The following is a 25647-nucleotide window of genomic DNA, read 5'->3' as shown; positions in this document are numbered from 1 at the left end:
CACACACACACACACACACACACACACACACACACACGCAGCTCCCCCAATCATCATGTTGTGCTTCTTGTACATAGAATAAATATAAGATTATTGATTAATTAATATTGATTATTATTTGTTCCAATTTACTATACAATATTGTGCATTTTTGTGCAACTTTCTCTAGGATGTGATTTTACATGGAAGGTGCCCATAATGTCGTGGTATTTGGTTGCCCTGATCTGTATAACATTCATCTACATTTACATGCGATGTTCAAGTAGATAGCTGTTTCACATGTTCTATCAGTCTGAGGAAGGGGCAGCGCGCATACTCGAAACATCCATGAAGCGTACTGTACTGACAGCTTGCTTAGCTAGCTGCACACATCAACCGACAAATAACTGGTTCCTAATTCCAGCAAATTAGCTAAATATGTCGGATTTTGAGGAATTCGAAAAACAGTTAAGCGAGAATCGGCAAGGTTGGTGTTCCTTTTATTTCTGCACTCTACCACTGAGGGTTATGGTTGTATTACATTAGCTTGCTAGCTACAATAGGCTATAGATATTTAGATAACGAATAAATTGGATAGTTCTGCATGGGTGCATGCTAGTGTACAGATTATATTGCATGGGTGTGTGCATAAGCATAAGCAAGCATAGCTATATAACTAGCTTCTGCCATAGCACTGATAAGATATTCTTTGCCAGTGCCACACTGGTGCATGATAACTATCCAACCCACCACAAGACCACTAGTTTGGGGGCTGTCAGTCAGTGCATCAATGGTCAGTGCAGGTGAAAAATATGCCATTAAGGGTCAAGCTGGATACATTCTATGGCAATGCCACTCCATATCAAATCAGTCTCCTACTTTTCTGCCTCCCATGCCCTTTGGATGTGAATAGCATTGACTATATGCTGTGAATATGCTCTATCTATCTCATTCTCTCTCCCTATCTACATAGAGAGAGAGAGGGAGAGACACAAGAAGAGGAGCCGCAGCGGATCTCCTTGTCGCAGTGAGAAGCATCGCAGCTGGAGCAAAGACAGGGGCAGCCGCAGCCGAGAAAAGGGCAGCCGCAGTCGAGACCGAAAGAGCCGGGACCGGAGGAGCACCTCACGGGACCACAAAAAGCACAGGTGAGAACTCAGCCTAGGGTCCTCCCTAAGGCCCTCCTCAGAGTCACATTGTGCATCATGTAAAGCTCCAAACAGTGATTCAATATGTGTTGTGTTAACTCAGCTATTCTCCAAGAAGAACAAGGAAGAAAAGGACCTGCAAGTACTGGGATGTGCCACCCCATGGCTTTGAACACATCACACCAATGCAATACAAAGCTATGCAAGGTACTCGCCAGGTTCCCTCTGCTTGTTTGGTACCGCACTCCAGTGAGTAAGATGGATGGTGCCAAGACTTGTGGCCGGAATTTAAAGTAGACTAGCTGTGCTGCTCTCCCTGTTACCAGCAGCTGTTGAGCTGTGAATTCCATCCAAGAAATCGTTTACTTTTTCCCCCACAAAGCTTTGATTAATCATTAAAGCAACACATCATTGATATTTACATAAACCCATCGTTCCGTAGCACTTTCAAATGAGTCTGAATCTGTAAACAACACTTACAAAGAATGTGTATTATTTTCCCTTTTATACTGTCAAGTTGAATAGTCAATAACAGTGTTGCTCTCAAGATTTGTGTTCTAGAGGTCATGTGAGGTTTCTCATGCACTCTCTGCTTTGTTTTCCTTCAGCGGCTGGGCAGATACCCACAATAGCTCTGCTGGCAACATCCACCACGAGTGGGGTGGCAGTGACACCGACTCAAGTGCCCATAGTTGGCAGTCAGATGACACGGCAGGCTCGACGCCTTTATGTTGGCAATATTCCCTTTGGTGTGACTGAGGTAAACTTCCTAAATTACTTTTCTTGCCTTTGTTTTTGCTTACAACACTGTATTGCTCAAGTTGAAGTATTTATAAGTGTTGCTGCGGTAATTCATGGCTTTTCCAACATGCCAAACCTACTTTTATGTGCTCTTAGGAGTCCATGGCAGAGTTCTTCAATGCCCAGATGAGGCTTGCAGGCCTATCGCAAGCTCCTAGCAACCCTGTTCTCGCTGTGCAGATAAATCAGGATAAGAACTTTGCGTTCCTAGAGGTACGTCGTTGTATGTTCTCTCACCTCTAGGCTATACATTTGAGATGATTTAGCTACCTGTGAAAGTGGACATAAAAGTTTGATATTTCTCTCTTTCTGATTTGTCATCACGCTCTCAAGTTTCGGTCTGTAGATGAGACTACACAGGCCATGGCCTTCGATGGAATCATTTTCCAAGGTCAGTCCTTGAAGATCAGACGACCACATGACTACCGGCCTCTACCTGGCATTTCAGAGCAACCTGCTTTTCATGTCCCAGGTTTGTTGCATCAAGCTCACACACACGCAGCACCAGTAGCTAGCAACCACACAACGCACTATTAGACAGTTAAATTACTATTAAACAGTAATTTACTAATGATGTTTTTGTTCTTGTCTGTGAAGGCGTGGTCTCCACAGTGGTTCCAGACTCTCCACATAAACTGTTTATTGGCGGTCTACCCAACTATCTCAATGATGATCAGGTACTTAACTCAAATATTCATTTTTTTTAGTACTTTTTTCATGTTTCTTACTTTCTTAAAGTTGTCATCCCATTTGCAGGCTTACAAGATACTTTTGTGACAACAGTATTTGTGTAGGAGAGGATACTGAATCTGTCCAGTAGACGAAAAGGGTTTTATTCCAATCAAAGCAGCCATTTTGATCATCTGTTTTAAGATCAGGCTATAGTAACAATGGCAATAACGTTTGGCTTGGGCAATATTACAGTAACACCACTGGAGCGGACACTTCCCCCCTGGCCGTCAGGCTACGGCAGGCTACGGCAGGCTTTTAGAAAAGCATTTGAGCATAAACTAATAAGAGCTACAGTATAGTGCATTGACCACCGGCAGAATTTGCTTTAATCACACGGTGCAGTTGTGAGTGCTTTTCTGCAAAGCACATTGTATACACTACTCAAAGGAGAAGCTGTCGTGTTAAAAATATTTCGTTTTAATCAAACAATTATTTATATTACCAATAACAAAAAAACATATTTATGTGATGTATATTTGTGGTGTTTGAGATAGGGTTGGGCGATTGGACGATTACATCGGGGATCAGAGATGGCCCGAATCTATCGCCAACGGAGGTTCCTTTGGGGGAGGGATAAAAGGACAGTTACTATGGGAATTGGTGACTTCAGATCGGTGACTTCAGAGGGCAATGATAGGACGATAGGATCATGTAGTCAGTGGTTCCTAAACTGGGTGGCGACCCATAATCACGCTCACTGAAAATAGCTCCACCTTAAAAGAAAAACTTGACTCCTCTAGTTGCTCTTGATGCCACACTTGCCCCAAACACAGCAAATCACTTTGGTACGGTGGAATAATAGATATGTTCTTTTTTTTCTGCATTCAAAAACAATAGGCGACTGGCGAAATCGCTTTACTGAAATATGTATTGGTGATCTGATTAGGCCTGCTTACGGAGTAAACTCATCACCTCAAACTGAAAGATTGGACTCCTCAAAAGGTGATGCATTAAAGGATGTGTTTACCTATTCTGTTGTCAAATGTGCTGCCCTCCCTTTTCAATCAGATGACTGTCATCACAAAAACAATTTATATTGTTGTTTGTCTTGTTCAACATGTAGTCTTAGAACGCTGACAATGTGTACTGGGAGTTTTCTATGACTAATTTCATGATTGTACTTAAATCCATAATTATGGAAGAATTTGGGAAATCCTGTGTAGATGGTTTCACTAATGTGAAAACTTGGCCCTTTCCAATACAAGTTTGACAAGAAAAAAACATTATACCTTGTGTCGACTAAATTGTTCCTGTGTACCTTTTACAAAGTAATTCCTTGAATTTGGCCAAATTAGGTACAGTAATACTGACTTGTTTATTTACCTCAATTTGAAGGAGAAGTTTATTGTTTACCAATGTATAACCATGCCCATTTCTGACTTTGGTTACAAAGGTGCATGGTGGGTCCTGAGCGAAAATACACTTTAACTGGTGGATTAACAGTGAAAAAGTTTGGGAACCCCTAATGTAGACAGTCGTCCAACCCTAGTTTGAGAGTGTGATGCTAGCAGTGACTCCTCCTTTAGGGAAGTTTGCTGTTACTCTTCTGTTATTAATCATTTAATGGCATTTCATGAGCATAGTATGAACACACATTATACTGTATGTCACATTATGAATGGTCATTCTTGACTGAACAAACCTTTCTACTGAACAAAGTTATACAAATGTAGTTGATTGATTATTCTAAATGAATATTCTCACATATTATTTGTACATCCTCATCTACCCAATTTCAAACTCATTCTTGATTTAAAATATTGCAATGTAGTCACTGCTTTTAATCAGTTGGTCAAAGGTTGGGGATTAAAAGTACACCAGTGATAATATCTTCTTAAACACATTTTTACTGCACAGTCATATGCTAAATTCTCATGTTAACGAAGCTGGTATGAAAAAGGTAAGCAAAATCCAGTTCATAAAGACAAAGATGTTATTAACATACCAGTATCACATGCTCTGCAGGACTGAGCAGGTTTCCTGGTTAAAATGAATCCTCAGGCCAAACAACTGTAAAGACCTGACTGCTCCATCTTGGCTCAAAGTTCCAGAGAGAGATGGGGAAATGGCATAGGTCTGCAATGTTGTTGTGCAGTGAATAAATTGGATTTTAACTTTCCATTACTAATATATTTAAATCAGTAAACAGCGTGAATGTACAATACCCTGGTGTTTTATTATTTCCTTATTATTTTTTAATTCTTGCAGTCATTGCTGCTGCTCTGATACTCACAGCTCTTTCATTTTTGTTCCCCCACTTTGTCCCCAGCTAGGGGCCTGTAAGATCGTTAAGTCTGCGCTCATAATTTGTTCAGTAGTACTGATCTACTGCTGCCATGCCAACATGTAACACAGGCAAGTAAGACATTCCGATCCTCACACGGATACACTGCTGGCTAGCAGGCTCCCTTCCTGGCTACTTTCTTTCTCCCATCCCTCTTTTGGAGCACGTTAAGGACCCAGGTCTGGATTTGGTTAACGGGGGGGTGGGTCAATTTAAAATATATCTGATAGTGTTTTTGGGGATGTTATTCACCTTTAGAAATACAAAATAAGACTGTATTAACACAGTGTTCTGGAACGATAGGTGCATTTCTAGCTGTAGTGGCTAAAATGAAGTGAGTGAATCAGATTATTTAAAAAAAAAGGGCCATCTTTTGGTGGATCAAAGTGAGTTAATTGCATTAAGAAAATAAGTCAATCCAGTCGTTGAAGTGATTGTTTCGTAAGATATTATCGTTCATTTCTTCAACTTGAAGAAAATGTACCTGAATACAGTATTTGTTAATTCAGTACTGTCTTTATCTATGCCTGTTAATGTTTTTGTCATGCAGCAAATCAGTTATACTTGAGGGCTCTCTCGGAGAGCTAGTTATTCACTACTAGTTTAAGGGAAACTTTGAGCGAAACTACGAGCATAGTCAATTAGATTTCACCTTCTTGAGACCTCCTATGTAAATTATATGCACACACAAATTATTAACAAAATACTTATTTGCATCACAATTAGGGGAACTTAATCTCATCATTCACACTGACTACTATGTAGAATTATACTATATTTTGTTTTCTTTGACCATGTCATTTATTGCACTTCTATTGGCCATTTACCTTTATATGATTTCCCTCCCCATTAGTGTTAGATGGAGGATTAGAATGAAGTCATTTGAGTGTGTGGAAGATATGGTAATTCTTATGCCTCTGCTTGTCTTTATCTCTTGTGCAGGTGAAGGAGCTCTTGACTTCATTCGGACCTCTCAAAGCTTTCAACCTAGTCAAGGACAGTGCCACGTCACTGTCCAAAGGTTACGCCTTTTGCGAATATGTTGATATCAGTGCGACTGATCAGGTATTGATGAGCATAATGCATTTTATGTGAAACTTGTATGTCAGTGCTTGTTTGTAAAGAGTCTTGGCCATACTTGAGAGACCTGTGACTGTATTGCCAGGCGGTGGCTGGGCTCAACGGAATGCAACTGGGTGATAAAAAGCTCATCGTCCAAAGAGCAAGCGTGGGAGCCAAAAACACCAATCCGGTGAGTGCAGTTGGTAACAATTACCACAATCTAACTATTGATAAAATACTATGCAACAACATATTCATTATAATGCTGTTACTAGAGTGATTACACTGTTACGACACATAGGTATTGGTAAACATAGTGCAAAGTCAATTATAACCGTGCAGTTCATTTGTATGCTTACCTTGTATGGAAACATACCCAAATCACATGAATTTGTGAATAACAGCTGTGTCTGCCCTGTGTCCCCCCCCCCCTTCCTTATTCTACCAGACTGCCATCATAGAGACTCCAGTGACCCTCCAGGTGCCTGGTTTACAGAGACTGCAGAACTCGGGCATGGCCACAGAGGTGTTATGCCTGCTCAACATGGTGATGCCTGAGGAGCTGGTGGACGATGAGGACTATGAGGAGATCCTGGAGGATATCCGAGAGGAATGTTGCAAGTATGGCAGCGTGCGTTCCATCGAGATTCCCCGGCCCGTCGACGGTGTGGAGGTCCCTGGCTGCGGCAAGGTCAGAGGTTCCCCTTGTCTCAGATTCTGCAGTCCATTAAAGACATGAGGGCATCTGTCATGCACTTTGTTATTCGTGTTCATGTGAATAGCTCTGCTCTCAGTTGAAAGCCCTGGAATACAGTGTACCCTATCAGAGTTATTGCACTGAAGAAATACATTCATAGCATGAGTTGTTGTTGTTGTTGTTGAAGTACAGTAACATGCATAGCCATTGGATCCTGCTAAGACTACGGTGATTCTTTTTTTTTCAGATTTTTGTGGAGTACGTTTCTGCTGCAGACTGTCAGAAAGCCATGCAGGCACTTACTGGCCGCAAGTTCGCCAACAGAGTGGTTGTCACCAAATACTATGATCCAGATATGTATCACAGACATGACTTCTGAGGTGTTCGGAGGGTGGTGCTTTGGTCTTACCTCCCCTTTCCTCCTTCCTCATGTGTGGTCTCAGCACTTCAGTGATGACAAATGTCATTTCTCCAGTATGTACGGCTTTAGGGTGCATTTGTACTGTAACCCTAATCTCATTTACTAGTACAGATTTTGAAAAAAAAACACTAGATTTTTACATGCATCGTTTAGATACTTGCATATTCCATATTGAAACTTTAACACCCACTATTAATATCTGTGTGCAGTGAATGAATCTTCAAAATGACAAAATGTTAATAATAAAAGAAAAACTCATACTGTTTGTATATGTATATAGATCTTAAACCAAACTAATATAACTATAGCTGGAGTTGCTGCCTTTCTTAAAGCTCAAGTATCGATATTATGAGATTATACTCTAATTAAATGTTCAGATAGTTACATCTATTCTGAACCCATGATGAGTTTTACTGTGAGTTTAGTGTGTGTTCCATTTCATACAGTATAGAATTTAGTTATATTTGATAAGGCGTCATACTTTCATTGTGTGACTCTAGGTGTGTGTTTCTGCTACCTAATAGTTTTTCCCTTCCAGATGTCACACACCTTTTTTGGGTTATATAGCTAACCCTGTCTTGTGTTATCTTTCCACAAACACCAAGAACGTGTAACAAAATGTCTCTTGTGTGACAATATGCAAGTATTGTATGGAATGAAGGCATGATAGGAAAGCATATACTATATCTGACATACTGTATACTCTACTGTACATCATATCAGAAATCTGAATTGCCATTATTCATAGTTTTCAGAACCAGAAAAATATTTTCCCATCATACAGACAAATATAAGGAGATATGACAATATTTAAGAAATGTGCTCATAATGTACTTTATGTAAATGTTGTATGTATATTTAAAGCTATATCCTTTGTGTGTTGTTTTTCGTATCTTACAAAGTGTGCTTGTGTGTTTGTATGAAAGAAACTAGATTCATGTATTACCCATAGTTTTTTAAACTAAAAAATTGCAGGAATGATCAATTGATTAAACATTCTTGTTATTTATAACAGTTAAGTGATTGGATTAAATAGTGTGTTATTTACAGCAAGAATATGTTTGCTCTGATTGTCCAGAATTATGGATTTGAGAGAATATACACAGTATTGCTGGACACACATAAACTCAAAACAAAAAGCAGTTTGCCTCATAATAAGTTAATTACAATTCTGGGAATAAGTGGTTTAATGAACAATAGTTTAATGAACTGTGGTTTAATGAATAATAGTTTAATGAACCATAGATACTGTATTTTATAAATGTGGTTTTGAATGTCTAAAGACTGAAAGCATTTTTATTTTCTACAACCTAACCTAACCTGCCACTGCCTTGAATAAATGCCTGCATCCTCTGTCAGTCTATGCAATTATTCATTTAGCTGTGTCTAATATGGATATCCAAACTATTTCAGGAGCATCTTGAGTTGATTTGAAGAATTAAAACTGTTTTTAAGGGGTTGAGTGATATATACATTGAAATTGAAAGTAGTGAACATTAGATGTTCAAAAAGAGATCCTCGAAAAGTGGAGATAGAAAGGTTGAGAAGGGGGCGGGAATTTGAAAGGGAAGGGAACTTGAACTATTTCCTTACCAATTGACACTATTCACATTGCCGTTGTCGATCAGTAGAGGACAGCAAAGCTGAGATACCCACTCATCAGCAGCAGTATTTAACGCAGTTGGACGTCCCGTACGTGAGAGATTTTTAAGCGGTCGTGTTGAGAGCGAAGAGCTCAGTCAGAACACACGGAATTTGACAGATGTTCATATCGGATCAACCGCTCCATTCAAAACGGAGTGAACTGAGGAGTTTTTTGGATTTAGAGAAGACTATCCAACAGAAAATGTCTGGAGACAAGAGCGCGAATCCGTGTAACAAATTCCAAGCGAATATTTTCAATAAAAGTAAATGTCAGAATTGCTTCAAATCAAGGGAGCTTCATCTTCTAACTGATAATGACATGGACCAGGTAACACATTCTATTTTATATTGATAGTTTCATAGGCCTAATCATTTGAATATCAAACTTTTGGTTTGTATTTTAACGGGTGTCATTTATGCATTGGGATTCAGACGCAATCTGTTTATTTGGAATCCCATCACGTGTTTGGAATCTGTGAGCATAGTTTAATGGCAATCTTTGGTTATAAAAGAGAATTTACCAAATAGGGACTAATAGAATTGCTGTCAGTTTGAAGGAATTAAGCATTTCTGTGTAGGAAATAGCTACCGCACACCGTTGAAAAAAAAAAGTATGAAGGATGTAATTACCGTACATCCCTTTTTTTTTCTTTTTTTTTTTTTAAAAAATGCAAAAAAAAAAAAAAAAAAGACTGAACCCAACCTGTTGACAAGTACCGTTGAGGCTATAACAGGTTATTATTAAAAACATACATGGACAGTTTGAGCAGTTGTCTAGTTTCACTGCACCCTGTAATTTCAGTGGTGTTGCACAACAGTAGCTCAACTAACTTACCTCCTGCATGTTCTTTGAAATAATCTGAACAATGCTCAGTCTTCTGCCACATGTGTAGTTATTTCAGCATCTTTCTGAAGACTAGTCAGTGAATACTGTCAGTGATTTATTTTGTGAAACCAATGCCCACTCTTTGAAGGTTTGCTCTATCAAAAACGACCAACAGCTCTTGAAACTATTGTGGGAGAGAGCAGAACTCTTTCATGTTTACAAACTTATAACAAAGAAAAAAATCATAATAGTTCTGCTTACAGTACATGTGTTTGCCTGCATTAGCAGTGTCTCATCATTTGACACTGCACTTAGCATGTCTCATCATTTGACCTCCTCCAAGCTCTTCAGCGTTCACTCTGCAGTACACCATATGCCGTTCAAAGTTCAATTCAGTCAAGTCTTTTGACAAAGTTTCAACCACTGATTCATTCTCACTGACATGAGAGACTATGGATTGTCTTTCTCTGACCAACTGGGGAACCAGAGGAACGTTTCCACACGTTCTCTACAGAGAGATAGTCTGAACAACTGGCAGAGAACCAGAACATTCCAGTCTCTTTAGGGACATCTCAAATACAAGGAGCACAAAGAGCAGTTTATTCTCCTTTTTTCCATGACAACAAGATTACCTCTGGCTCCTATTTATGAGGATACTGCATCTTTGACACATTTTGTAAATGCATCATTGTCATATGAGTGCATTATATAACACAAACTGTCAAAGCCATAACCAGCAAAGAATGCCACTTAATGTTAGGTGAAGATGACCACATCCCTTTTCATAAAAATCATGTTTCATAGAGAACTGATGCTGTTTACAAAAATATCCCCTCGGTTTACAAAAATATCCATCCTCTCGGGTGGCATACAAAATAACTTTTTGGACACAACCTCTGCGGATCACGTATACAATATGTGTATCGATCTCTGAGCATCTGTCTCTCATAGGGCCTAACTCTTATTTCATGGTATGCTTATGATTTGCAGGCCAAACCCATTTATGGAGGCTGGCTTTGCTTGGCACCAGAAGGGACTGATTTTGATAATCCAATGCAGAGGTCAAGGGTAAGGAAAGAATTACCAACTATCTATTATCTGTCTGGTGTTGTAGCATGAATACATGTGTCAGTTCTAGTTGCTGGGTTTTTCCAAAGTGTTACATTATCCATGAACAAAAATGTTATTGTGATGATAATCCTGCCTCTAAATGACAGAAATGGCAGCGGCGATTCTTCATCCTGTACGAACACGGCAGCTTGAGCTTTGCGCTGGATGAGTTGGTAAGAGATTGTTCTTAATACAAACAACTGGCAATGTATGGCTGTTGTAATGGCATATTGTATTGGAACGCACACACACACACACACACACACACACACACACACACACACACACGCACACACGTAAATAGAGGCACTATTACTGTACATTTGTCCTGATTTATGTGTGGATTCCCTGTGCATCTTTTAGCCAGATGTTGTGTGTAGCACCAAAGTAGATGATTTGGGCTTAGCCTGTCCTCTAATGCGCCCCTCCCCCTCTCCCACTGATCTTCTCAAATCTCATCCTCTCCTCTCTGTCACTCTTCATAATAAATGTTCTATTTCACTGATCATTGGGAGCTTCTCATCCCCACAACATATTGCATTCAGCATACATATTACATACAAATATGCAGTATATTGTATACATTTGGGCAGATAAAATAAATCATCACCATAACCCATACCAAAATTCTCAGTAAGACCAAAACCTTTCCTGTGTTTGTTTACCCTCCTTTAGCGAAGCACTCTGCCACAGGGGACAGTGAACATGAACCTGTGCACAGAGGTGATCGACGCAGAGCCTAAGACAGGGCAGAGAAATGCACTGTGTATCATCACACCTGAACAGCAGTTCTTCATCCGTGGGGAGACCAAAGAGATCATCAATGGGTCTGTGTTTATGGGCCGATATTACAGTATAACACTCTGAGTTAACATCTCTGTGAACTCTACTCTTTGATGTATACTAGTATAATACTTTGGGCCTGTGTTATTGAAATCTCATATGTTGTCTCAACTGTTTCCCTTTTACCAGCTGGAGTGAACAGCTAGTAGCTTACCCACGGACCAATAAGCAGAATCAGAAGAAAAAACGCAAAGTAGAACCTACTAACTCCCAGGTGAAAACTTTTTACCATTAAAAACATTTTCATGAAGGCCACTCAAGGCCGTAATACTGTACATGTTGGACAATATGATTGATAAAACAAAGGAAATCTATCCCCTCATGTGTCAATGAAAATATCATTGTCTTCTTCAGGAACCCTGCCCAGCAAAAATGGCTGCCACTGAGCCGAGTTTCCCAGCCATGGAAAGTGCTGCTCACCCTCGCTCCAGCCCATGGCAGGAAGAACTGCCCGGTGGGGGGCCGGATGTGGCCCCTGTCTGGTCTCTAGCAGACTCTGATCTCATGGGCTCGGATGAGACCCCTGCAGGTGTGGAGGAAAGACACCAGCCACCACACACTCAGACACACACATGCACACAGACACACACACACACACACACACACACACACACACACACACACACACGCACAGACTTTTGTGTCTGTCTGACACTCTCAGCCATTTCCTGGCCTCCAACACTAACCTAACTTCCTGCAGGTGTTCACACTTTGCGCAGTGCACCACTGGACGGACAGAGCTTCGTTTGATGACCAGTGTTTGTGCTGTTATTAAACACCCTGAATGCATGGAGATTGGCCTTTACTTTAGCTCATTTTGTAGAATTACATTTTTTTCTGTGAGGGGTGGCTCATGCTTCACCATCATTGCAAAGAAACCATGTCACAATCAAGACCAATAATCAGACAGACTGGTCTCCTAGTCAAATTGTGTATCTATCCAAATGTGGCTGTTTGTTTGGCTGTCTCCAGTGATGTTCCACTTTACTAGCGTATTGCAGGGTCTGAGCCCAGCTTATAATGGGGAGCAGGATAACTCCTGCAGACTGTGCCTGCAGGGCACTTCATTAGGCTGATGTAGATTACAGATATTAGGGGGCCCTCTCTGTGGCCTGTGAGCTGATGAGAAGGGGAACTAACTTGGCCCCTCTGTAATGAGCAGTGTTCTGTTAGGCGCCAATACTACTGTATGTTGTTCTCCAAGTCCCTTCAAATATACTCCCTTTAAATATAGTCCTCATACAACATGCAGTTTCGATTTTTCAGTTGCCGTATTGTTCCATTGTTTATGTTTTGCTTCAATAGCTAAAGTATGACATTCAGTTTCATACAAAATGATGGACCCAATCTATACAATCCCTAGAGGAAAGTGAACGAATATACAGATTATATCCATCAAAGGTCTGACTTGAATCCTCTCGACCCTTCTGTCCAGGGAATGTTCCCCACTACCTGCCCCCAGCCTCCAAGGACCCCTTGACCTTTGACGGCAGCCTGCCCTCCAGTGGCTCCTGTATCAGTAGCTCTGTGAGTTCCCTTGACTCTGTGGCCAGCAGTGATGATTATGACACTGGCAGCAACAGTCAGCCTGTGGAGCCAATGCCATACAGAGCCCATGCATCACCCAACAGCAACTGTCAGAGGGCAGAGAGGTGAGACATAAAGTTAAGGGCATGGTTTTGATGATTCATACTGTAATAATGTGCACTATAATGTTCTTGGACATTATGTCAAATGGACATTTGTGAGTAATTTGGGTGTGTATTGAAGACACGTGCTGTCTTGCTAATGCTACGCTAATAGGCATGAAACTTGTTTGGCAGGGGAATGGACCAATGTGCAAGCAATTAGCGCTGAATGACAGCAGATGCCTCCCTGTTTCTCTCAGTATAAAATTGTACACACATTACACACAGCCCAACACCAGATCAAAGGCCGTTACCCCTCCATTAGGGAGGTAACTGAACTGCTTTTTAAATTTAGCTTTACAGAAACACTCCCATTTTATGCCCCAACAGCATATCAAATATTTTGTCATGTGACTGGATACCTCGCTCTGTGTTTCACCCATTGCCTTGTAGGGACAGACAGAATCTTTGCCCCAAATAGGGCTAGGAATTCCAAAAGGGTAGTGTAATTAGATATTTTTAAGGCATTATTGGTTTGTTTTTTAGAAGCTGCCTCACAGAAAGTAGGGCAAGTGTCATGGCAAGACATCTCATACTGAGGGCACGGTATCATTCTAATATAAACTCCTAAACACACACATGCCTCAACACGCATTCACAAGTCTTGTTATAACAAGATAATCGTGCTTCCAGAGTTTACGATTTTTCTTCTGTTGTAGTTGAGTATACAATGTTATCTCAATATCTGATTCCTTCCAGGACATTCCGTCGATGCACCACTCTGTTTTCTATGTCACCTGTCATTTGAGATGAGGATGTACCGTGTCACTGTCTCCTTCAGCTTTCACCACAATGAACACAACGATGACAATAAGAGATAGATCTAGGTTGAATGCATGTCTCAGACTCTGCTCTGTAGTAGGCTACAGGTGGTGGTGTGATGGAATCATTAAGCTGTCATCCTGAATGTGTTGTTGGTGGAAAAGATGTCACAGCCCACCTGTGAGACGCCAGAGAACCTGTTCACAATGTTTCTGTTGTTGAATGATACACCCAGTTTGTTGTTCTGCTTTCCAGACACCATAATGAGACAGAGAGGCCGATGGGACTGGAGCTGATGAAGTCTGGGAGGACTAACGTGGGACAGGAAATGGGTCTGGCCGTATCCAGGAAGGGTAGGACCGAAGCTCGCAGTAACTTCAGAGAGGTAGTCACACAATTTATTCTGTTTGTTTTACACAGCAGTCATCCCTGACCAATGAATAACTCCCCGTTAGGTTTGTCAACACATTCCCCCACTAAAACCACCCCTGGAACAATTTCTCACAATCCAAAGGGTAAGCATAGCTTTTAAGAATAACCCCACCTAACCATGTTGCCCATATGTCACAGAGGAACCCTGGCAAGCAATGCTCTTTGGCAGACACTTGGCTAAGACTGTTAGGATGGTATCTCACAGATAACGTTTGAATTGATTGCTATTTTACACATTGTTTACAGTATGTTGTTCAAAAAGTCTGTCTCTAGTCTGTGTTTAATGAGTGGTCAGTCATTGTTAGGGTAATGTGCAGAGGCACACCAGGCAGAGCCGATAGCTCTGGGTTGGACTCGTTTGAACATGACTAATAAGACCAGGTGTTAGAGATGCAAAGACGTCACCTCAACGTTACGGCTCTGGCCTGCTAATTGTATGGTGTGTATGTTTCATGTACTGGGATGAGGCGCTGCTCTCACATTCCATTGTGTCAGGTGGGTGCGTGTGTGTTCAGGCCTTAAATCAGGGTTCAGCCCTGAATTGTAGATGATGAGAGTTTGGCATGGAACGCGTGGATAAGTCAAGACCCTTAGTCAGCCTTGTCGGAACATGTGTTCCTCTGTGTGTGTGTGTGTGTGTGTGTGTTTGTGTGTGTGTGTGTGTGTGTGTGTGTGTGTCTCAACAGGAGGGAGAGGAGAGGCATTATGTTTTGTTCTCTAGCTAAACTGGTTCTTATGCCCTGAAGGTGCTCAGTCTGCCTCCTGTTGTGTCGTAATCTCAGATTTTCCTTTGACAGAAATTTTCCAAGGACGTTATCTTAATGAGGATGTAATGATGGCATCTGCTTGTGAGAAGGAACAACTCATGCTAACTCATAACGGGATGGTAGTCTGCAGTACTGTCTAAGGGTATCATATCCTCTCTGGCTGTGTTGCTGCTGTATTTGAGACGGAAATCAAACGGAGACTTTAGCACAAAGTTTCAAAGTGAGCTGTTTGAACTGTAGGGGAGCTGTTGTTGTAAATCTGTTTCAGGCACTCCTTCCTAGGCCAACTGCACATCTGTTTGTGAAATGATAGTCCCCATGATCTCAGACTGGCTCCTGGTGTTTAAGGAGGTGACTAAACCTTAGGTATCTATCTGTCTGTGACAACAACAGAAACATCACCAACAGTTAGCGTACATGTACACAGTAGGATACATGTATTGTACAGCTCAGACAGATGCAATATACTAAAGGTATATATATTTTTCTGTTTATGAGACACTGTATGATTATACTGTCTTACCCCGAAATAGGGTTTAGTTGGACACATAAAGCACATATGTTTATCACTCTGGGTTAAAGGTTGGATGCTACAGTAGTCTTTGATTAAACATACAGTCTCATTCCTGAGGATTTGCCTTTTAAGTTCCTTGGCGGCAGAACATCTTGTCCGGTGCGATGATTTATGTTCTTTCAGTTCGTTTGTTTTTGGTTGGGAGCGAGAGGTCAAAGGCCTGTTCAGAGTTCACTCTGTCCCCCTGGGCTCTGATTCCCACAGCCCACAGCCCACTTCCCTTTACCCAACACCCTATCTTAAGGAGAATGGACTTCATCTGGAGACAGACAATATCTACTGTGGAATAGGCAGTGTTTGTTTGAGAGGACAGGAGCTGATTCACACAGCACCCGGAGCAGAGTGTTCTTCTTTAGCCTGAGTGTGTTGTGTCCTTGGATAGTTTTCAATGTAAATGTCCGAGAACAGACAAAGAATGTTCTGTATTTATTAAAGTCCTCGTTTTTCCATTAAGAGAATTATGTAAGAGGGAAGAATGGATCTTTTGAAGAGGAAAGGCTCAAGTAAATGAAAAAATCTTGTTTCATATGGTGCGCTGACTCTGGTTTCATTCAGTGGTGCGTAATCTAAACTTGAAAAGGTCTCTCTGATGTGTGTTGTCAAAGCTATTTTCTGAGGCAGGATGAAATCCTATCTTTGAGGAAACTGAGACGGATGAGAGAATGTTGTCAGGGCAGAGATTTGGGGTGTATAGCGTCTCTGGGCATGTGAGACTAAGGGTGGTTGCGGATAATACAGCCTCTAGTCTTTTCATACGCTCCATAGCCAAGTCTAGTCACCCAAGTGGAACTCAGGCCTGTGGTTTACCAGACTGTAGTCCCCTGCTGTGTACAACAGTAATCCTCACTACACCTCGCATCGATGCCAGAGTGCATGACTCATGCTTTCTCTGCTTGATAAAATGTACACGTTCAAGCTGTCTCACTCTGACAGTGCAGAGAATCTCATTACTCCTTTTTGTTTAATTCTGAGCCAACTAAAGTAGTTTAATGCAAGAGTTACCGTCATATCAGTTCACCCATTTACTTCCGCTCCACTGTTAACTCAGTAGTTGATAATGACCTGTTATTTCACCCAGAAACTGAAGTCGTGTGGAAACATTGATCAGCTCACTGCCCCTCTTACTCAGAGAAGAGCCAAGTCACTGGACCGAAGGACCACAGAATCCATCATGACTGTGAGTGGTTGTTGTTGCCTTAGGAATGCCTTAGCACTGCAAGATGTCAATCAATAAAATGCTGGAGGAAAAACTGAAAACACTCAATGGTTTGAATCCATTGACAACCTATTACCTAACACACTATACTGTATGTCTGATGTTACAGCCTGATTTACTGAACTTCAAGAAAGGGTGGATGGTCAAATTGGATAAGGAAGATCAGGTAAAGTTGGTTCATTGATAATTATCAAAGATTCTTTTTCTTTTTCTTTTTTTAACACAACCCTACCTTCTTTTTTTTATTGGTGGGGAATGACTAAGGGTTTATAAATGTGGTGTCTACTAGTTCACGTGTATTGTGTAGTAGTCTGCCTCTAATATACTTTAAAATGTCTATCTGCTCCCCTCTAGTGGAAGAAATACTGGTTTGTTCTGTCAGCTGACAATCTGAGATACTACAAGGACTCCATAGCAGAGGAGGCAAGTACATTTTAATTTAAACTCAATTTAGTATTTAGTGCTCTGCATTCAGAGATGTTTTTGTGGCAATGTTTTGCTCACAAGGCTTACTAACGGATCTCTTGTCTTTTGTCTTCTCTTGCTAGGCCTCAGATCTTGAGGGGGAAATTGACCTGACAATGTGTTATAATGTCTCAGAGTACCAGGTCCAGAGGAACTATGGCTTTCAGATACATGTAAGACCAATCAACAAACAGATAACTGTTGTTCTATACTAAACCAGTTTTAATCAAAGTTGCATTCATATTCTCTTCCCTAAGACCCAGAAGTGTGTGTACACACTGTCAGCCATGACTGCTGGGATACGAAGGAACTGGATCCAGGCCCTCATGAAGAATGTGCATCCATCCAATGCTCCTGATGTGGCCATGTAAGCTCCCTTTGTAATACCATTCTCATTAATACATAAAAAAGCATTACCATACAATGTCTGTAGTAATAAGAGGGTTCGTATCTTGAACTGTTCGATTCCTGAACTGTGAGTTCAGTTCATCTCCTGACTGTGTTATGTTATGAACCAGCTTGCCAGGACTTCACATCCCCTGCAGCCCACCTGAGGCTCTCCCTAAGCCAGATGTGACCCAGGACTCCTCCTCAGAGGTCCCCACAGAGAGAGTGTTGGGTACCAAACAGAGCCGCGTGCGTGAGAGGAGGCGCGAGGGCCGCTCGAGGACCTTCGATTGGGCTGAGTTCAGGCCCGTGCCTCCTCTAGCCTCAGAGCCGGGGCCACAGGAGACAACGGAGCCGGTCCAACCAGAGCTTGGGGATGTGGAGCGGAAGAGGAGGCGAGAGGAGAGGAGGAAGAGATATGAGAGCATGCTTGGTTTCCCTCTGGGCTGGGAGTTGGACTATGGCAGAGGGGAGGCCAGTGCCAGCGCCAGTGCCAAGCCTTCCCCCAGGGCACAGCAGAGAGTCCAGGAGGAGATTGAACAGTGCTGGCAGCAGGTGGAGAGGACAGCCTTTAGGCAGGAGAGGACTGTACCACTATACACTGAGTCCCAGAGCAAGGACACAGCAGAGATAGAGAGGCTACTGGAGACCTACAGGAAGGGGGTGTGTTTGTACTGTACATATGAAATTCTGTTTCTCATCATTCTTATTCAAATTATTGTAAAAGGTATAATGTACAGGTTTTGATAAGTCCTCATTTGCTGCTGGTTGGTTTCAAGGTTGAGTTACTGTATGTCTGTGTTCTTCGGTTGAAGGTAGAGGAGCTGAAGGCACAGTTGGTAGAGTCAGACCTTCGAAGGCTTGAGCTGGAGGTTCAGTTGAATACAGCACAAAGATACAAGGAGCAGGCGCTCAACAACTGTGTCCCCCCACCGGTAAGACAGGAGATAGCTTTTCTCATTTTACAGCTCTATGTTTGTATTTCATTTTTCTTTCTATGCACAGTAATAATGCATACATTTCACACTAGGGGCAGACTTTCACCGTGAGGCATTTCTTAGTTTTTCAACATTTTGTCCTCAGTTGAGTGTTTTATCAAACATCAGTTGCAGCTTAACCATAATTTATTTACAATGATCTTGTTTCCTCTCCTAAGCTTGACACCACTTCGAGGCCTGAGTCAGATTTTGGTCCTTTTAGGATTGACCAAAAGCCATTCAGCTGTCATACTCAGAGCCTGGCCGACACGTACCGAGAGACCAGGGAGCTGTTGCTGCAGCAAGAAATGATCAGACATAGCATGCAAGAGCAGCTCGGCCTCTCCTCGCCAGTCTCACCCCCTCAGGAATGTTCCCCCGAATCTCAAACTCCCAGCATCTGGCTGCAGGATGCAGAGGGCAACCTCCGGGAGCTGGAGCTGGGCGTGTTCCCCGGTAGTCATTTAGCAGTGAGCACATCTGTGGTGTCACCAGCCTCAGTCGTTGAACCCTTATATGCTTCTTTGAATCAGAACGGGGTAGAGAACAGAGTGTCTAACTTGGGCAGTGAAACCAGCTATCAGCAGACGCCAAGCCCAGAGTCCCGCACCAAGAGAGATGCATGGAGTCCAGATGCACTTAGCATGGAGGAGACAGGAGAAAGAGCAAACCACCTCACAAAAGATATCCAAAACGGCTTTGAGACACTCAAGCACACGGAAGAGCAGGCAGGCCCAGACCAGGCCAAGGTGAGCAGGCTGTCTCAGGAGGTAGAGCTGCTCACCAACCAGAACAAGGCTCTTAACCAGCGTAATCAGGAGATGCTTAACCAGCTGACGGAGGCAGACAGGGAGATAGAGAGACTGAAAGCAGAGCTGGTTGGTCAGACTCAGCACAGTCACCTCCCTGAGGTAGAGCAACGCAGCCAGGCCAAAGCAGAGTGTCTGGAGAGGGAGCTACGCAGGAGAGAACAGCAGCATCAGGAGGCCCAGTCTCTGCTAGCCTCACTGGACCAGCGTCTGAGAGACACAGAGATGCAGTTGCAGCTCAGGGAGGCCACTCTTAAAGGTTTGGGCTTCCAAACAGAGGGGGAGGTGGGAAAGGAGATTATCGACACAGACACACACAATGATGGACTGAAAAAGCAGGAATACCTTCACCAGTGTCTGCAGACCATGGAGGCCAAGATGTTAGAGCTGGAGAGGCAGCTGCAGGACCACAACACGGAGCTCAGGGAGGCTGAGAGGCTCCACAACCAGAGAGCTGCAGAGGCAGAGGCCGATATAAGGAGGCTGAAGGAGGAAGTGCAGATAAAGAGAGAGAGGACATTGGAGAAGGAGAGAATAATGAAGTACAGAGGTGAAGAGAAATGGCAAGATGGAGACATTTCAGTTTCAGGTGAAGAAAGGATCCAGGAAGTAGTGGAGGCAATTATGATGAGGTCCAAAGCCTTAGGCAAAGTCCTTGAGGTGATTGACGTGTCAGATATGAATATAATGAACATATCCTTAGATAGAGAGAGAGAGGATGTGGAAGTGGACCAGACAGTGCTGCAGCAACTTCAGGTAGAGGAGGAGTTTTGGAGAACGCTTTTGAACAGTTTGAAGGCCAACCCATCCCAGTCCCCTGAGGATAAACTCACAGATAACCTTCTAAGTGAAGTGGTAGAGCACATGGTTATGGAAAAGCAAATTCTTCGCTTAGCTCATAGTCTTTTCTCTCAAGGAAAGACAGATTCTAACACAGACACCGGGAATGGTGGTCTGCACAGAATGCATGGATGCAGGTCTTTGAAAGACCTGGACATTATTGGAAACACTGTAGTTGAAACAGTATCAGAAATTAAAGAGACTAGTAACGATGATAAGAGGATAATGACTTTGTTTAACAGGAATAATGAACCAGTTGACATCATAAGCAGACATTTTAACAAGACCACACAGGAGAAAATGTTTTTGTTCAATCAAATTGCCTTGTCGGTCAGGGCCTCAGCTAATGAGGAGCTCCAGTCCATGGCTGAAAGGCTTTGTCATATCTCCAGCATAAAGTATCCCTGGGTAGCTTCTATACATTGCACAGCCATGGAAGCCCTCTCATCCTATCGTATAAGTAGGCTTAACAATCAACACAAGAGGGAACTTCAAGACACCAAACAAGGACTCTCGGCCTCTCTTTTGATGTGCAGCAACTGTTCCATCTTAATGAATGAAAACACGGAACTCAGAGCTAGACTGTCAGACCCAGAGAGACAGCTGAGTGCCACAGTAGATATGGCCACTCTGAACCAGGGAGAGCACATGGACTCATCAACAGAGCCACTGGACACAGACAAGCAGAAGACAGAGACGACAGCAGTGAATGTTGCACGTAAAATGGAGATGGAGAAGCCCAAGCAAGAGGTGACTGCCTTAGAGGAAGTATGTATGTTTGGAACCAAAAAGGAAGAGGAAGTGAAAGTGGTTGAAAGTGACTCCCTAACCAATAGCCCGGAGAGCCCAATGGTTGATGGTGAGTCGGAGAGTGGGAGCCAGGAGGAGGCTTTTCATGAGAATGTTGAGAAGAGGACTAATAATGAACGTCAAGAGGAACCAAACCCCCTTGGAGAGAGTGAGGCCGAGGCTGTGTCGTTACTAAGAAACCGTGTGAAGGACCTGGAGGAGCAGCTCTCTGTCATGGCAGAGAAGATGACACAGGAGCATGATGGGAAAATGTTGTCTCTTCAGCTGAAACACAAGAAAGACATGGAAAAGCTAAAGGTAGGGGTACAGTTGCTGTTGTCTTTGCCAGATTACTGTAATTGATATAATCAATAACTTCAATGATTGTTAGTGAAAAATGTGTTCAAAGAATCAATTCAATGTGCTCCATATCATGTATATTTCCTGAATTAATAAAACCCCAGAGAGTAGAATAATGAATTTGTGGATGAACCAGCTTCTGTCTTTGCCCCCCCAGGCCATATATGAGCATGGCTTTGCCACCATGGAGGAGTCCCATGAGAAGGTTCTGGGGGAACTGCAACACAGACACCAGCTGGACCTGGAGCGCCTGCAGAGAGACAGCAACAGACTGCTGGAGGAGGAGACGGCTGCAACTATCACAGGTGAGGGAGTGCTGTGTGTGTTTTCACTGTTTTCAGTGGCTTTAACTCACATTTGTGTGTGTGCGTGCGTGCGTGCAGGTGTGTGTGTGTGTGTGTGTGTGTGTGTGTGTGTGTGTGTGTGTGTGTGTGTGTGTGTGTTTGCATGTGTGTGTTTACTTTAACTGTTCAGAACTCAAATCCCATAACGTTCTGTCACACCAAATTCAATCCCCTTCAGCAATTGAAGCCATGAAGAACGCACATCGTATGGAGCTGGAGAGGGAAATACAGAGGGCATGTCAAGCAAGCAACAATGCAGGAAGTGTTGATCTTGAAGAAATATGCATGCAGCACAGGTACGTTGAATCTATCCCAGACATACTGCCTTTCAATTATTGCCCTCCCATGGGTTTCCATCGTCCAGGACAACATGTGACCAGACTACTGTATATGCAAGATTGGCTGGCAGACAGATTAATGTGGCGCATTTGTCCTCCTCATACAGCTCATTGTTCTTGGCTCTCTGTCTGTCTGGCTATTTCAGCAGAACATTTCATTCTTATGAAAAAAAGCGAATCCTCCAACGCAGAATGCAACCATTTTGAGGGATTTTCAGTGGCTTTAACTCACTGTGTGTGTGTGTGTGTGTGTGTGTGTGTGTCTGTGTGTGTCTGTGTGTGTCTGTGTGTGTGTGCGTGCATGCTTGCTTGCTTGCGTGCGCGTGCGTGTGTGTGTGTAGTGAGGAGTTGGCCTCCTGTCAACGGGAGCTGGAGGTTTTGTCACAGCAGTACTCTCTGAAGTGTCTGGAGTGTGCTCACTTGGCCCAGGCCCTGGAAGCAGAGAGGCAGGCCCTGTGTCAGTGCCAGCAGGAGAACCAGGACCTGAGGACTCGCAACCAGGTAAGTCACATACTGTAACATACTGTAATGTAACCAACACATTCCAACTCATTCCAACCCACCTCTATTTCACTGTCAAATCCACTGAAAGCAGGGTCAATGATCATGATATGCTGTTTCAGGATATGTTTTCCTAACAGTTATGGAATTGTGCAAGTGTCTTTTCCCTACCTCCATGTGTAATTCTAATGTTTACACAAATGCAAAGTACCACTAAGTTAGAAGCAAGTGATGTATGACTGTTATTGATTCACCAGGAAGTGAGTGGCCATCTAGCAGCAGAGATCACCAGACTGTGCTCCCTGGCCAAGCAGGATGCGTTCCCTCTGAGTCAGGAGAGGGATGTGTATGAGCTGGAGGTGGGTCTATTGACGAAGCGGTACTTTAGTTTACTCTACTGTTCAAACTCCTTTAATAGTGTTGCTGATGTACGTGTTTTCAATTGTACGTCATCCTCATAATCTAGTTCAGTCGAGTAACGCTTTATGAAAGGTTCAATTACTACATGCCTTTGACAGTAGATACCACTAGATGTCACCCTAAACAAAATTACAGACAATCTTTTTTTGTCTGCAATTGGACCTTCTTGAAAACATTCACACACTAGTATACATTTCGCTAATGCATGGAACTCAATGCGTTGATACTGACTGAGAAAACAAACTGACTTAAGCTCTGTCTTACCTGTCTTGCAGATCACCTTGCGAGTGAAGGACTCAGAAGTGCAGTATCTGAAGCAGGAGATCACTTCACTTAAGGATGAGCTCCAGACAGCCCAAAAGGTGAAAACACACTCAGGATAATAGAATAACACCAGCCTATGTAGGCATCTCCATAGAGTAAACATAATGTAATTACTATGGTATAACTTGTTCACTTGTATTATAGTAGCCTGGTTAATGCCTGGTTAATTTTCCATAATTTTTTCATATGTACCAGGAAGTCCCATTCAGGTCAAATATTTTTTTTTTCAGGCAAGAAAACAGTTTTATTGTAAAACACACACAATCATACATCATACATCCTCTGTGTTATGTTATGTTACGTTATGTGATCTTTATGCTGCGTTAAAACATAATCCCCTCAGGAGAAGAGGTTTGCAACAGAGAAATACAAGGATATCTACACTGAGCTGAGCATCATGAGGGCCAAGGCTGAGAGAGACATCGGACAGCTCAGAGAGAATCTGAGACTAGCTCACAATGCACTAGAGGAGTGCTCACCTCTGGACACAGATAATGGTATGACCCAGTACATACACTCATCCCTTCAATGATTCAAGAGCCGACCTCTCTGTGAACTTCTGAAAAAAAAAACACACGATGTTGAGTGCTGCCACTCTGAGGTCAACAAGCTGCACCGCAGCCAAGCGTCTAAATGTGTGTGTTTTCAAGATCCCTGGTGTTGAATATGAAATCTCAGTACATGTTGTATTAATACTGTATATATATATCGAGATTTCACCATCAAGGTTTGAAGAGACTGCCATTGTCTAGAGCATTACAGCAGCCCTTTTAGTTTTTTTTCACACTGAACTTAAAAAGGCCTCAGTTCACAAGGTTACTTAATACAGTATGTGAAGTTCTACTGTACATTCTCTATAGTGCAGTGCATATAACATCATATAACATCATATAACATCATATAACATCAGCAGAGATCTCCTTTGGGTAAAGACATCTCTTCTCTGCCCTTTCATGGGCTTTTACACTATCTAGTGGTTTTGTCTGTGATCTGTTATTCCTCTTGATAGCCTTACTTTGATTTCCTCCCTGCTTTCATCCAACATGCAACCTAGTGACTGGATTGAAGAAAAGAACAGATGCTCTACAGCATAATATACAGAGATGCTACTGTATATTGCAAGAGTGTATAATCTTAGTAATTCACGGTCACCTGTATTGGAGAATAGCAAGACATTATGGCAAACTCTGTGATGGATTTCATTTTTAAATTTTTCCACCTCTCTATTTTTCCTCTGTAGATTATCAAAGAAGGCCCTGCTGCTGAATAAAGACGTCAACCTGAATCTATTCTGTCTATGTTTCCAGAGGTGCACCTTTAAGCCCCCGGAGACACACCCACACTGTCAAACATCTTGTACCCACTACTAACCAGATGCTGTTTTTATTAGAGGATTGTGTATTTGTATATAATTGTACCTAAATGCACCTTATTTAGCCTGTCTTTGTAAAAGCATGATTAAGTGTTATTAACTTCCTTCAGTAACATTTCACATTAAGTTGCCCATATACCTGTGTAGAAACACTGTAATTATTATAATAGCAATTTATGTCACATTGCAATTATGTAATTGCATTGCATTGTCAACATTGTCAACTACTGTACATTACTATACCATTCCATTCCATGTAACAGCATAAACACAATGTAAACAAGGGTAAATTAGTAACAACATTGTGACCCATGTTGCTTATTGTGTTTCAATGTCTAGTGGGTGTAACATTACATTTACTCCTTATGTAACAATGACATTTGCCTTAGTTTTCTGCCCTGTCCTGTGACACTTTTTCCCAAACAAAGTGAGTCACTAGTAAGGATTTAGGCTACAGCAGATAAAAGTTTTCATTCAGTGACAAATTAGTCTCATCTTGGTCCTGCTTTGCACATTTTTGGTTCTTTCTCCATAATTTAATTAAAATCCGTTGATGACTTGTTTTAACAATAAAACAATGTTCTTGCCTTATCTTTGTCTTACCAGCGAATAAATCACCCAAAAAAAAAAAATCAATCCGACAAAAAAATCATCAGAATCAGCTACAATGTGAACCCTACACTTTAGGAAATGTGTTATTATAATTTTAAAAGTAATCTATATAGTGATTTATTT

At 42.1% G+C, this 25647-nt stretch overlaps 3 protein-coding genes across 3 annotated transcripts in view; 2 read left to right on the top strand and 1 right to left on the bottom strand.

Moving 5' to 3' along the window:
* Positions 1 to 25647, bottom strand: part of apol (apolipoprotein L) — a 194109-nt gene that overhangs the window by 25897 nt on the left and 142565 nt on the right. The window lies entirely within an intron of this gene.
* Positions 418 to 8427, top strand: LOC310809646 (splicing factor U2AF 65 kDa subunit-like; the record flags this gene model as incomplete). The annotated part of the gene is made up of 11 exons (XM_083677021.1): positions 418 to 466; positions 953 to 1127; positions 1231 to 1334; positions 1736 to 1887; positions 2025 to 2141; positions 2262 to 2400; positions 2526 to 2605; positions 5887 to 6009; positions 6110 to 6196; positions 6455 to 6697; positions 6951 to 8427. 11 exons carry the CDS (start codon positions 418 to 420, stop codon positions 7080 to 7082), a joined length of 1401 nt encoding a protein of 466 aa, XP_083533147.1. The 3' UTR covers positions 7083 to 8427.
* LOC310810181 (uncharacterized protein) lies at positions 8887 to 25494 on the top strand (the record flags this gene model as incomplete). Its single annotated transcript, XM_083677855.1, has 23 exons — positions 8887 to 9096; positions 10585 to 10662; positions 10812 to 10877; positions 11380 to 11531; positions 11677 to 11761; positions 11902 to 12076; positions 12983 to 13199; positions 14253 to 14382; positions 16849 to 16947; positions 17096 to 17152; positions 17341 to 17409; positions 17535 to 17624; positions 17709 to 17818; positions 17970 to 18501; positions 18654 to 18773; positions 18995 to 21571; positions 21771 to 21918; positions 22136 to 22253; positions 22637 to 22796; positions 23054 to 23155; positions 23492 to 23578; positions 23884 to 24037; positions 24781 to 25494. 23 exons carry the CDS (start codon positions 8887 to 8889, stop codon positions 24804 to 24806), a joined length of 5562 nt encoding a protein of 1853 aa, XP_083533981.1. The 3' UTR covers positions 24807 to 25494.

The sequence above is a fragment of the Argentina silus genome, assembly GCF_951799395.1.
Source record: "Argentina silus genome assembly, chromosome: 9".
Classification (NCBI taxonomy): domain Eukaryota; kingdom Metazoa; phylum Chordata; class Actinopteri; order Argentiniformes; family Argentinidae; genus Argentina; species Argentina silus.
Note: the sequence above shows the minus strand (reverse complement) of the source record. Positions and strands in the feature narration are given on the sequence as shown.